The sequence below is a fragment of the Motacilla alba genome, chromosome 5 (assembly GCF_015832195.1).
Source record: "Motacilla alba alba isolate MOTALB_02 chromosome 5, Motacilla_alba_V1.0_pri, whole genome shotgun sequence".
In the NCBI taxonomy this organism is placed as follows: Eukaryota; Metazoa; Chordata; class Aves; order Passeriformes; family Motacillidae; genus Motacilla; species Motacilla alba.
In genome coordinates this window covers 37,681,794-37,695,367 of record NC_052020.1, presented here as the reverse complement: position 1 = coordinate 37,695,367, position 13,574 = coordinate 37,681,794, and the positions used below count along the sequence as shown (strand labels likewise).

Genomic DNA, 13,574 nt, shown 5'->3' with positions numbered 1-13,574 from the left:
GTGAAAACGGATGAATATCCATTAAATTACATCCCAAGGGCAACTGAGCAAATTCCTGTTCTGTTTCCTCATTTATGTGATTTTGCTCTGGCTAGGGTGGAATTTCATCAGCAACAGCAGCAAGTCTACAGGCCCAGGTGACGGCCAGCCCCGGCGGCGCGGCCCGGCGCTGCGCTTTCCCCGGCGGCCAGCGGAGGGAGGCCGCTGCAGGTCCCTCCGCCCCGGCGCGTCCCTCCGCACGGCTGGCAGCGCCTGCAGCGCCCGCCTCGCACGGGTGGCCTCTGCCCAGACAAAAAAGCCAAGGGCACAATGGGACAGATAGCAGTTTCCTTCCGAATTAAAGCCACTGGGGGAGCTCAGGTCAAGCCGCAGACGGGGGAGTAGAGGAGAGGCAGGAAAGAATTTGGGGGCAGTAACCGGAGCACTCGGTCACTCCGAAATCAGTGACAGCAGGACATCCGCGGACTGATCCGCCTGAAGCCGCGCCGTGTGCGCGGGATCCCGGGCTGCCGTGCTCAAACACCGGATGCGTCGGCCCTCGGCCGGGTGGCCCTGCTGGGCACCCAAGGGCAACGAGGGAGGGCCGGGGTTCCTATCAGCCCTCCTGTAACTTGCCCTCGAGTTTTGCTGTGAAAACAAAAGCAAAACAAACAATTCCATTCTCCCCGTTACGAAAATAAAGCTCGGGCACCACACGGGCTGGTCGAAAGGACTCCATTGTCGTTTTTAAATGAGATATCTTTGCAACCGCTAGCCCTTCCCCGAGCCAGCGGGGAGCCACCCGTATCCCTGGAAGCGAGAGGTATCGGGGAACAAAAGGCAAACTCCGAAGTGACATTGAAAATAAAAGGGAGCTTTGGTTACCCCCAGGGTAAGGTCGAGGGGGAAAGGTCGCCTGTCCACCAGCGCGCCTACTCCCGGCGGGCGCGGGGGAGCGGCCCCGGGCTCGGCCCCGAGCGCCGTCCGCGCAGCCCCGAGGGCGCGGGAGGGCGCGGAGCCCCCGCCCCGCAGCACGCCCAGGGCAGGCTGCAGCTCCCCGAGGCCCGAGGCGGGGCGGCCCGGAGGCACGGGGAGGGCTGCGACACCAAACCGGGGGGGCAGTGAGCGACGAGCCCCCGCGCCGCCCCCCCGCCGCCAGCCACGCTGAAACAGAAAAGGTCTGCGGAAAATCAAACTGCCGGGGGCGACCCCCAGCCCGCCCCTCCACTCTGCACCCGCAGGCACGTCCATGTCCGTCGCCTCCGCGTCCAACCCCACCCGGGAGCCGAGAGCCCCTTTTCCCGGCGCCGGCGCGGCCGCAGGCCTGGGCGAGGGAAGGGGAAGGGAGGGCAGCGAGGTGACCCACTTAAAAGCTGAGTTCCTTTTTGAAACACTTAAGAGACGACAGGGTTGAGGACTGTGAATGTATGCGTAAATATATACTCATGCATACCCACTGCCGGAGGTATGCACCTCCTCGCTTGTATGTGTATGTGTAGGCATGTCTGGGAACACGCACAAAAGCGCATAATGTAATATACTAATAGTTATACCTAAAAGTAGATATATGGATAGATCCCGGCGGGATTCTGTTTGTAGGTATGTACCGATTAAAAGTATTTTATATCTAAATAAAAGGTGCGTATATTTTTAACTATCTCTACAGGCTAACTTTTAGCAAATTGTCTCAACAACCACCTTCAAGTAATCCTCCACATAATCACCGCTGTCTTGGGTGTACGCTTCAGGGCAACAATAACTCTTGTACGCGTGTACTGACACTGTTGCGCCAGTGACAGTCTACTGGCACTAAGAAAGCCAGATGTGGCGGGCTTATATTAACTGCTGATAATATCGGGCGAGGCAATCAGACAGTAGTTCACACATCGGGGCGAGTGATGCTGCTATTCACCCGAGACTACCGGGGTACCCGTGCCTACAAAGAGCCCTTTCCCGCGGGTCCCCACGCCGGGCAGCCGCGGAGGGGCGCGGTGCGGCTGGCGGGCCGAGGCGTGCCCCGGGGCCCCGCCGCCCCCGCCCTGGCACGGCGGCCCTCCGCCCGCCGCCGCGGCTCCGGGAGCCCTGCCCTGGCACCCCGTACCTGGCCCCACCCTGGCCCTCTTGGCCGGGAACGGCCCGGCGAAGGAAAGGACGGGGAGGGTGTCGAGGACTAGGGCAGGAGGGCTCAGCCGTCCTCCAGCAACTGGGGAAGGAGGGAAAGGAGCTGAGCGGAGGCAACGCTGCCCTCGCTCGCGCAGAGCTTCGCGAGTGGGGCCGCCAGGCACCTGCGGCGAAGGGGCCCGAGAAGCCCCAGCTGCGAGATGCTCCACGCCCTGGGCAGCTGGAGGAGCAACTGTGCGTGCTCTGCGGAGGGGTGAGGATTTTCGCTTTAGCCTTTGGTGGTCTCGCTGGTTGCCTTAGGTTCCCACGCCAGGGAAGGAGGTTTCGCCCGCTGTACTGAGGGGTTTCTCCACCCTAACCAGATAACCAGGGCAGGGGGGGCTTTCCCATGGCGAGGAATTGTCCCCGTGAGCCACAACAGGCGTTTCCCCCCACGCACACACCCAGAGCGCTCCGTGCCTAGGTAGCGCTCTCAGGGTGCGTCTCTGGGAGGACTCCTGCCTTCTTACACGCCCAAGCATGTGCTTTCCAGGCGGGAGCGGCTCCCAGCGCCCTGCCCGCGGCCGGCAGAGACACAAGTCCGCCCTGCACTCTATCACTACGGAAACCTCCGCTCTCGGCGTAGGTGTGCTGGGCACATCTTCCATTCTGGGGGGCATGGGGAAACAGGGGGTGTATTACACCGACATGCACAAGCAATCAGAGGAGGTTTCTATGAGCTCGTTCAGGGTCGGTCGAGAGGGGCGAGTTGCGGCAAGCTGCCTCGGTGGTGCCATTTTTCCAGGTGGTCATTTACACCTCTCGATGAACGCGTTAGATTTATACTGATGACCGGATGCGAAGAAAGAGCTCTGTCACAGCGCTGCTCCCGCGGCAGGGCGGGCTGTAGGGCTGCGGGCAGGGCAGCGGACAGGGCCGCCTCCTCGGCGCTGGGAGCGGGGGCGGCAGGGCTGGGCAGGGGGTGCAGCCAGACGTGCACCCGTCAACTGATCCAGGGGGAGCACGGAGCACCTCATGGCTTTGTATCAAAAAGTTACACCTAGAAAGCTCTTTCTTGTTGAGAAAGAATTTGCGTGAGGTTTGCGTGGGACCCTTACCCTCTGCCCTCCGAGCCCTCCGAGCTCTGCCTGGCCGAACATATTTGATTCCCCTTGGGGAGGCACAGTAGCTCGTATAAAAAAAGACATTGTTGTCTTTGGAGAGCCCTGTGCGCACTTTCAAAAGCTGATTCTTGAGTTCCCAGCCCCCGCAATCCAGTTGATGAGGAAACGCTCTGCGGTCTTGGTGGCACCGTTTCCATTGGGATTGGCACCATTTGATTGACAAAGTCTCCCATTCTTCCACCTCTCGAGTGTTATCAAAAGGATTGTGTGGGGTCAGAAGCTATTGAAGGGACGTCCGTGTAGCCGCATTTCTGCAAACACGGGGTGAAAACCGTGCCTTTCTCATGAAAATGCTTCCACCAGGCAGAACGCATCTCATCTTCCTTGCTCTCCTCCTTAGCATTTCTTTTTAACTCGAGTGTTTTACTAAGCAGCATCACCAGGTAAACGAACATTTCGCTAAAGGCAGCCTAGGCAGGATTCTGTCGGGACGGCCACGCTCCCCGGAAGCTGGGAGCAGCTTTCTGTCTCTGGCAGACGAAACTCCGCTGGAGGGTTTGGAAGAAAAGGGAGAGTGAAAGGAGACGACACCAGCGAAGAAGTTTTCTCGCCCGTGGTCCATGGTCTGACTTGCCCCGTTATAGCTCATTTGGGGCGGAAAAGCGGGTGCAGAGGCTGACCTTTACCCGGCGTCCATCTAGCCCGGCTAAAGAGTAGCTAGACGTACGCCCGCCGGTGTACTCCTAACTCAGCGGTCAGACGGGCACGAGAGCGTTTCACCCACTTCCCGGCAAAGGTGAATGAAACGCTCTCCTTAGCTTCCCTCTACCAGACCCCGCGCAGAGCCAAGGCCCGACTCGCTCGGGATAAGCTAACCGAGCAATGTTTCGGAGGCGATTTAACCTGCGCTCATTCGAGTGAGAGGATAAATAGGCTCTGGCCGGCGCAGCCGGCGGCCCGAGGGTGGTTCGGCGGCGCTCCGGGGCCGGCGCAGGGCGGCGGGGAGCCTCGCCCGCCCTCCCGCGTGTCCGGAGCGCCGCTCCCCGCTCCCGCCGCCGGAGCGGCTGCTGGGGCCTACCCGGCTGCCCCACCTCGCACCCTTGCGGATGGGAACGAGTCTCGGCTCCTGCCCTACAAATTGCGCGGTCACTTGCCGCCTTTCGCCTCTGATTAACACCGACTGAGCCGTCGTTTTGGTGGATCCTGCTGTATTTAAAATTTTTTTCCCTTCCATCCACCCCTTTCTTTTAAAGGCTCATGAAAGAGGCATGGGGATGGAGTGTCTGAGAAATTCGGGGTGAAAAAAAACAACCACAAACCCCAAGCAATCAAACCACTAAGGCAAGGTCGAGTCTCTCTGTGTGGGAACAAAACCAAAGACCATACTCAAAAATACGCGCAGAAAGGGGAAAAACCGGGGCGAGGGAGGGGGGTGCGGGGGGGGGGGGGGTAGTGTAAAGAAATGTTCCAGAGATCTGGATAGATAAGATTGAAAGGTCTTAAAAGAAAAGAGGAAAAAGAAGAGGTAAAACCCAAACGCCTTTCTAGCCCAAAGTCGCCCTTTCTGCCTTTGGTGACCCAGCAGACTCACAACCAGCCCACTTCGGAGTATTCAGCCTTGAGGGAGCTAGTGCCGAAAGAAGCAGCTGAGATGATGTAAGAGAGCTGGAGGCCTGATTGAAGGAAAGTTCTCCCGATTATATTTGTGTGGAAAAGCTCACCTCTTGCAGAGCTCTAAAGTGTAATCAAGACTGAGGCTTACACTTGAAGGATGTTAACTCTCATACGGGAACCTACTTTCTCCTAAACGGTTTCTTGCCTAGTGAATGAGAGCCTCCCAATTGAAGCAAAATGATCCTTATGTACTAATATCAAGCACAGCCACAAAGCGACCGGCTATTTATGCTGCCACTTTAGACAAAGATATTTAGTTATTCCCGGGTAGCAAGTGCACTTTTGCATTTTTAAGCACGAACCAGCCGAGCACAAACATATTTACAAGTGCAATTACTAAATAGTTACTTGACACTTCAAAGTCCCAGGGTTAACTGTACCTTCGCTGTAATTTTCTTAATATTCAGGTAATCGCTGTATTAAATTGTGGCTGCCAGGGCCGTAGGCCGGGGTGTGAAACACTCAGGGGAGGTTTCTCTCCTCCGCCCGGATCACCCCGAAATATAAGCTTTGGAGACACTAGGCGTTGGAAGATTTCTTCAAAGACCCGAGTAGCATTAGCTACTGGTTGCCTGTACGTGTGCGTGTGGCTGTGAATGGATCGCTTTTGTTTTCACACCGGATCCGAGAACAGATCCGAAAGTGCCAGAAATTGCAGTTTATTGGAAACTACAGGGAATTCATTGGCAAGGTCGTGTAGCAGATGACCGGAGAGGTCTTCTCCATCCAGCTCCCGTGCGGTATAAATAACCTTAGAAAGCAGCTTAAGCTTCAGAGGGACCACGAGAGACTGTGAGAGTCTTTGCCTTTGAGAATAACAAGGACATTTTGCGCTAACCTATTTTTCATCGGTCTCTCGTTCCCAGGCAATTAAATTACTGCTTGATTTTGCAAACTTGTGTCTTCCACCCCTCTCTGAGACATTTAAAAAAAATCCCTAGCTGAAAGGAATTTGTGGGTTTAGGGAGACAAACGATCCTTGCACTGAGTGTCTTAGGAGATACAGAGAGTGTTCCCGAGATGCGAAACCCCAAGCGCTTGTTCAGCCCCAGCCGGCCGGGGCATCTGACAAGCCGGTGCGGGGAGTGCGGGGCGCGGGGACCTGTGGCCCGGAGCGAAAGATCTGCCCTCCGAAGAGTTGTCCTCCCGGCGGCGGGACTCCTTCCGGACCAAACTTAGTGGGGGAAGAGGGAGATTCTGTCCTTTGGCTTACTGGCATTCCACCCCGTTTCCCCAGCTCTCACAAAGGCTGGGCTGACAGCCTTGCCACCCGGGAGCTGTTTTTAAATCTTTTCACCCAGTCAAATGGTGGTCTTTTTTGCTTTGCCTTCCAATTCCCGTCCACGATATTGTCACCCCGAGGAAAAAAAAAAAAAAAAAGAGTTGTGCTCACGGGGTCTTTCTTTCTTTTTTCCCCTCTCTCTCCCGTCCTCTCTGTCTCTTTTTTTTTTTTTTTTTTCCTAAAGACATAAAAAAATTCTGACAAGTAAGACTTAAAGGTGTTTACCTTGTCATCAGCATGTAAGCTAATTATCTTGGGCAAGATGTAGGCTTCTATTGTCTTGTTGCTTTAGTGCCTATGCCCCGCCTCTGGTGGCAGCCTAAAACCTGGCGTCTGGCTAAAACAAACGAAAGGCAGCCCTGAGCCTCCACTCAATCCAATTAAGGCGGACTTCGTCCACTCGGTTACGTGTACATCCAACAAGATCGGCGTTAAGGCAACACCAGAATATCTGGCAAAAAAAAAAAAAAAAAAAAAAAAAGATTTGCCTCCCCTTCCTTTTTTTTTTTTTTTTTCCCCAGCCGCCGAATCATGTCGATGAGCCCAAAGCATACGACTCCTTTCTCAGTGTCTGACATCTTGAGTCCTTTGGAGGAAAGCTACAAGAAAGTGGGCATGGAGGCCAGTAACTTGGGGGCTCCCCTGTCAGCCTACAGACAGTCTCAGGTTTCTCAGCCGGCCATGCAGCAGCACCCCATGGGCCACAACGGAACAGTGACTGCCGCCTACCATATGACAGCGGCAGGGGTCCCCCAGCTCTCCCATGCTACGATGGGGGGCTATTGCAATGGGAACCTGGGCAACATGAGCGAGCTGCCGCCTTACCAGGACACCATGAGGAACAGCGCTTCGGCGACAGGATGGTACGGCACCAACCCGGATCCCCGCTTTTCCTCAAGTAAGTCAGCTCGGGGCTGGGTGGCCGAAGGGGTCTTTCCGCGCAACTGCCCCGACACACCGCGGGCAGAAGGCACGGGGGGTCCGCGACAGGGCAAAAGACAGTCTCAACCCCAGACGCGTCCCCCAAACCCCAAATTCCTCCTCCTGCCCGAGGATCGTACCCGGTCTTTCCACCCCGGCTGGTCGCACGTCAGCCTCCCGCCGCTGCTTTTGCGGGGCAAGAGGGTTGGAAGCCCGGCTGTGGCGGGGAGCGGGAGCCTGGCTCTCGCCGTCCAGCGGGGCGGGAGCGTCGCGGCCCGGGGCCCTAAAGGGAGCCGGCGCTGCCCCTCCGCCTGCGCGCCGCCCGGCACCGGGCGGGCGAGGGGGGGAAGCCGGAGGCGCCGGGGCAGCGTCCCGGGAAGCGGCGGGGGATCGGCAGAGTCCTCTTCGGCCGGCGCCGGCGGAGCCGCTGTCCGCGGCTGCTACCGCCGCGGCTGTCACTTTAGGTACTTTCCTGGCTGTGTCCCCGGGCAGGACGAGGGGTGAGTGGTCGCCCTTATTCACCGGGGCCGGGCCGGGCGAGAAGGGGGCCACCGCTCTCCCCAGGGACGTGAGCCGCTGTTTAGAAGCGCGGGTGCCCCGAGGCCGCGGCCGGGGCTGGGCTGCCGGGGGGCTGCGGAGCTCCGCTGGGGGCAGGCGGCGGCGGGGGCTGCCGGAGCGCGGGGCCCCGCTCGGGCCGGGCCGGGCCGGGCCAAGCCGAGCCGCCTAAAACGTGCCGCCTTCTCCCTTGCAGTCTCCCGCTTCATGGCGCCGTCCTCGGGCATGAACATGGGAGGCATGGGCAGCCTCGGCTCCCTGGGAGACGTGAGCAAGAGCATGGCCCCGCTCCAGAGCACGCCGCGGAGGAAACGGAGGGTCCTTTTTTCGCAGGCCCAGGTTTACGAGCTGGAGAGACGTTTCAAGCAACAAAAATACCTCTCCGCCCCGGAGAGGGAACATTTAGCCAGCATGATACATCTCACCCCGACTCAGGTCAAAATCTGGTTCCAGAATCACCGCTACAAGATGAAACGCCAGGCCAAAGACAAGGCTGCGCAGCAGCAGATGCAACAGGAGAACGGCTCCTGCCAGCAGCAGCAGTCTCCCAGAAGGGTGGCAGTGCCAGTGCTTGTGAAGGATGGCAAGCCCTGCCAAGCAGGCTCCAACACACCCACAGCAGCTATCCAGAGCCATCAGCAGCAGGCAGCTACAACGATCACAGTGGCTACCAATGGCAACAGCCTCGGACAGCATCAGAGCCACCAGACAAACAGTGCGGGGCAGTCTCCAGACATGGGACAGCACTCGGCCAGCCCTTCCTCTCTGCAGAGCCAAGTCTCCAGTTTGTCTCACCTAAACTCTTCTACTTCTGACTATGGCACTGCCATGTCTTGCTCCACCTTGCTATACGGTAGGACCTGGTAAAAGGATTAAACAAAGAAAAAGGAAAAACAAAAAGGCAAAAAGAAAAAAGAAAAAAAACCCAACAAATTTTCCCAGTTACACAAATCTCTGTCCTCTCCAAACTACAGTGTGCTTTTTTCTTCTTTTTATTTCTTTTTTTTTCTTTTTTTCCTTTTTTTTTTTTTCTTTTTAATGCTCTTTTCCCTTTCCCCCGTTTTACTGAGCGGTCTCTGCGGACCTCTAAGAGAGAGAGAGACACTTTTTTTGGTTCAATTTTATTGTTACTGTTGATGGTTTTGGGTCTTTATGTTTTTTCTCCCCCAAAGTTGTTCTATGGGGTGTATAAAAATATTCAGACTAATAACCATGGAGCAGTCTGCAGAAAGGGGACCATCTTTAGGCATGGTCTGAAGACTTGGATATCAGATGTACACTTTGCCAGCGTCTAGGACTTGCATGTAAATACAAGGATTTTGGGGGATGGGGTGGTTTTCCCCCCCAAAAAACGCATTCGCGTCACCCAGACACAAGAAGCAGCTTCCCCCTCCCCGGTCTCTCCCAGCCCGCCGCCAGGGCCAGCGGATGGAGACGTGGAGTCATCAAAGGCTTGGCTTTTATTTTCCTCCTTACGTTTGATGTGAACCTGTAGCTGTATAATGCTGTCAAAAGTTGGACTAAACCCATAGTTTTTAGTAGCCTGTATATTTTGTTGTAAAAAGAAAAGGAAAAAAATACAATCAACCAAACCAACCCCCACCTTTTTTATGGACACTGATCACCCCGTCGTAAATCCTCCGGCAGTTTGTTATTTGCGCACGCCGCCTTTTCCGGTTGTAACTTATGTAGATATTTGGCTTAAATATAGTTCCTAAGAAGCTTCTAATAAATTATACACATTATGAATATTCTTTTTTATTTCCCCCTTTGGTTTCCTCTCCCGACGCTACTTTCCTTACATCTTTCTCCTTTTTTTTTCCCTCCACACCCCCCCCCCCCCCCACTTCTTTTTTTTTCTTGGTGGAAAAACAGCCCGGGATGTTGTCAGACCCCAGAAGGCCCCTGCCCCTCACAGAGCCCAGACCCTATTCCCAAAGGAGAGCTGCGCCAGAGGGTTAACGGGATACAGGGTCAATCCTCAGCGTGCAAACAGGACAAGCAAACGCGTGGGATTCACGAACTCGAGACCAAAGGAATCGAGTCCAAATTCATTAGCCCGACTATTTTTTGGGGGATGAGGGTGGGGGCGGGGGACACCTCAGCCACTTCTTCCTAGAGAAAGCAAAGTATTCCGGGACTAGAAATTCAAATGCCAAAGGCACGGAGGAGAAAGAAGGTAAAAGTCTAACGCCATTAGAAAAAAAATAAAATAGTGAAGAACCTGCTGTCAGTATAGAACGTGAGTCCGATTTAAAGTGTCCAGTTTTAATACCTTGTAAGAAAAAAAAGAAAAAAAGAAAGATAATTTCTACCAGGTTTTCCTATGTACTTGTATTTTAAAGGAAGTACAGTCACCTTATTTATAATCAAAATAAAAAGATAGTTTATTGTGTACAACATGTAGTTGGAATTAACGTTCTTTATCAGGCTGTGTTTAATTTTCTACATTTCCATATATTTAATTTTGTGCATATCCAACCCCACACGCCCGCACACGGCCACGCAGGTTCGCCCGCACAGCCCACCGCGCTCCTCAGGCGGAGGGCAGCCGCACGCTGCTGCTCGGTGCGACACAGGCGGGCTTCGCTTGGTTGGTTTGGGGGTTGTTTTTGGTGTCGCACTGTTTTTCTAAGGGGGGGGGGTCGTTAGTTTGCTCGTTTGTTTGTTGGGGGTTATTTTGTGCAGCCGTTTGGGAAGTTGGTAAAGAAGGAGATGGGGAGAAAGTGCGTGCGCGCACGTGGGTGGGTGCGCCAGGCTTAGGCACAGAACGTAAATATTATCTATCGGTAATGCAAGGCAGCTGGACGGTAACTTTTCTGCAAATATATAAAGCATATGAAGCTAAACAGCTCGTGTCTGACGAGCTCTAAATCCCCGTAATTCTCTATTTTTCAGGTCCCAAACATCCCTTTTGTGAGTGTAGCAAAACAAGAAATATCTCCCTTCTAAAAGACCTCGTAGCGTGTTCTCCTTTGCATCTGCTGCTCGGTTAGGTTTTTAAATTTCCAAATCCATAGAAAGCGACCGCAGTCATTGAAACACCTCGGAATTACAGAGGTATTACGAAATAATCATATTTTTGAAGTGAAAAAAAACCCAGGTTGCCTGGGATGGAAACAACCCAACTTCCAATTTAAGTAGCAGCTTTTGAAAGCTCCAGTTCTTTATTTATACAAGATAGCCGGTGCTAGTCGGACACCAAGTGCTAGTCTGGATGGAGAAAAAGGGAAGTACACGGAAGGGAAAAAAAGTATCGGATTCTTTCTGACCCCCTCCCCCTTATTTCTAACTGGAGGACATCACGTGTGTCAACAGGAATTTCGAGACCTTTCATTCTTTAGGTTATGTCCTGTTTTATACAGCGACATTCTTAACTAACCCAAAGATTATTCCTTTTTTTTTTTTTTTTTTTTTTTTTTTTTTTTGGTTCTTCTGCGCAGAATATTCATTTCAGATCTACAGCATCATGTTAAGCATGGCAGGGGGATGGGTGGGGGGGCGGCAGAGTGTCTGGAGCTTAGTGCTGTTATTTCTGCTTGAAGAAGAAAGTGTTGGGGATTCCTGGTCCGTGGTGCAGAGCTGCCAGCTTCCGCGGAGGAAGCGAGAGCAGGGCTAAATTTAAGGATTTTTTTAAAATTAGGGTTAGTTTCTCCCGGAGTTTATACCGAAGACCGAGGGGAAAGTGCTCCGGTTAAGTGGACATTTCTCCTTCCCACGTAATTAATGCGCGTTCTTTCAAACCTAGGAACGTTCAAAAGTGAGGAGCACCGAAAGGTATTAATACAGCCGAGAAATATTACAGCCCCCGCCCCCGAATATTGGAGTTAGCATGTTTGATACAGATCCAGTCAGTGACTTTTCATTACAGACTTTGGGGGAAATAAAGTAATTTTATTGTGTCTCGACAACCTCATATACACATATTTGGTGGTGGGTGTAATTACTGTAATGGATTATTATGTACACTGACTTATCTTTCTTAAACTAGATTTAGTTTCGATTAAATAAACTCGTTTCCACTTTGTCTGATGTCGGCTTAGTTTAAAGTCTGTTTACTTGTTCCACAGAAAGGTGAATTCATCTCTTTATTAAGCACTAGAGACCGAGCAAACACAGTTCAAACCGTATTTACATATCAATCAGGAGAAATGCAAACAAACTGCTCTTTAACAATTTTATAGAGTTTTTTATGACATTGTGATACTGTCTTTTATCATATTTTTTTTTAGCAAACTAGTTATGCCTTGATTAGGATGAAGATATTTGAAGGGAGGGATGTAAATACAGTTTAGTCTCCAGTCTCCCTTGAGAACACTCATGAGAACTTAGTTACTGTATAGCTTTTAAAAATTGAAATTAAAATGTGTTCCTCCGTCTAAACTCCTGCTTCTTCCAATATGCTGGTTTCCAGTCTCCCGGTAATCAATGCAGAACTTGGATAATGGGATGGCAAATGGGAGGGGCAGCATGATTCAAATCTGAAATGATGGAAGAGATGCACGTTTCCCAATATAACTGCTTTATCCACGCTAGACCATGGGCACCCCGTATTTTGAGAGATAAAAGGATCTAGTGAAGAATGACTATTCCCTCCCACTCCCCCACTGCCTGGCACTGCTAGTAAGCGTAGGAGAATCACGGAGGACATTTTTTCCTGCTGTAAATAGAAATTCATTCTTAAGTTCCATGAAGTGTGCGTGAAGTGGCACAGCAGGCTGTGGGAAAAAAAAAAAAAAAAAAAAAAGAAAAAAAGAAAAAAAGAAAAAAAAAGAAAACCAACAACAACAACAACAAAACCAACCCCAAACTAAACCCCAAACGAAACACAAACCCAAAACAAAACAAAAAAAAATCCCAAACCCTAACAAAACCACATCACTACTACGGCCAAAACAGCAACAATAGCAAAAGTCTTTTTCATATGGCCTGCTTCATTTCAAAACGGGCTGTGGGTTTTGGGGGTTTTTGTTTGTTTCACAGCAGTCTGTTAGCAAAAGGGATGCTCAGGAGGAAGGGCTCGGGGGAGCCGGGGGCGGCAGGGCTTGCCCCGGGCTCTGCTGTGGTGCCGGTGGCAGCGGACGGACGCGGCGCGGTGTCACTGTACCTACGGAGAGGCGAGGGATGACGAGCTGATCTAAAAGTACATTGCCTGCATCTCGGTTCAAAAGGCAGTGCAGGACCTTAAGACGGTGTTGAAAGTGCAGATCCCAAACAATGTAATCTGAGACAGCCCTGAGATGACACCAAGAGAAGTTGCCACGGCTGGGAGGGGAGGGAAAAAAAGTATTTTAAGAGTTTTGTAGCTCAGCGCAGGTAAAGGGGGCTCGCCGGGAAGGCAGCCCCTGTTCAACTTTTCGTGACCGCTGCCTTTAGCCTTTACAAAGGGGATCTAGAGTTAAAGACTGAGTGACTTCTGAAGAATTTAAGTCCTTTCATAGCCGTGTCGGGAGCAAAGCTGAGAATTTTTTTCTCTGTCTGATCCGCTGTTCTTCTCATGATCCCCATCAGGAGGGAAAAAGCTCCTCAAAACTCTAAGTTAATGATAATACTGTTTATATGTATCAAATGTGTACAGACATCTGACCCAGTGCGGCTGCTCCTATGAGGTAGAGAGACGACTGTCCCTGGCAAAATGGTGAATAATATGAAATTACTTTTCTTCCCCCCACCCCCTTTTTTTTTTTTTCTGGCTGCAAGCACATTAGGGAGCAGGTAAGGTCAAAGTTTTCTATATCCTATGTCTTTCTCTCAAAGGCTTCTGGTCAGCGTTATAAAGAAGATGGTGTATAAGATGCATTGAGATAAAAAGAAACTGAAATTCGTTTTGAAGCTTAAAACAACTTACCACACGGAAAAATTCTTTGGAAACCTATAAATGAAAACGTAAAATACGATATTTAATCTTCGATGTAAAGGTTTTTGTTAGAGGGAGGACG

At 52.1% G+C, this 13,574-nt stretch overlaps 1 protein-coding gene across 2 annotated transcripts; it reads left to right on the top strand.

Moving 5' to 3' along the window:
- Positions 1–2,137: 2,137 nt before the first annotated feature.
- NKX2-1 (NK2 homeobox 1) lies at positions 2,138–11,667 on the top strand. 2 transcript variants are annotated; one of them, XM_038139004.1, is made up of 3 exons: positions 2,138–2,353; positions 6,681–7,057; positions 7,832–11,667. In XM_038139004.1, exons 1-3 carry the CDS (start codon positions 2,301–2,303, stop codon positions 8,500–8,502), a joined length of 1,101 nt encoding a protein of 366 aa, XP_037994932.1. In that variant the 5' UTR covers positions 2,138–2,300; the 3' UTR covers positions 8,503–11,667. The 2 variants fall into 2 exon arrangements, with proteins under 2 accessions (XP_037994932.1, XP_037994933.1); XM_038139005.1 differs by lacking the exon at positions 2,138–2,353 and adding an exon at positions 2,360–3,999.
- The last annotated feature ends 1,907 nt before the right edge of the window (positions 11,668–13,574 follow it).

Excerpts from the sequence above, each read along its gene's own strand:
- NKX2-1 (XM_038139004.1), top strand. The coding sequence starts at position 2,301 with ATGCTCCACGCCCTGGGCAGCTGGAGGAGCAACTGTGCGTGCTCTGCG. Across the intron at positions 2,354-6,680 it reads TGTGCGTGCTCTGCGGAGGG|CCGCCGAATCATGTCGATGA; the intron begins GTGAGGATTTTC and ends TTTTTTCCCCAG. Across the intron at positions 7,058-7,831 it reads GGATCCCCGCTTTTCCTCAA|TCTCCCGCTTCATGGCGCCG; the intron begins GTAAGTCAGCTC and ends TCTCCCTTGCAG.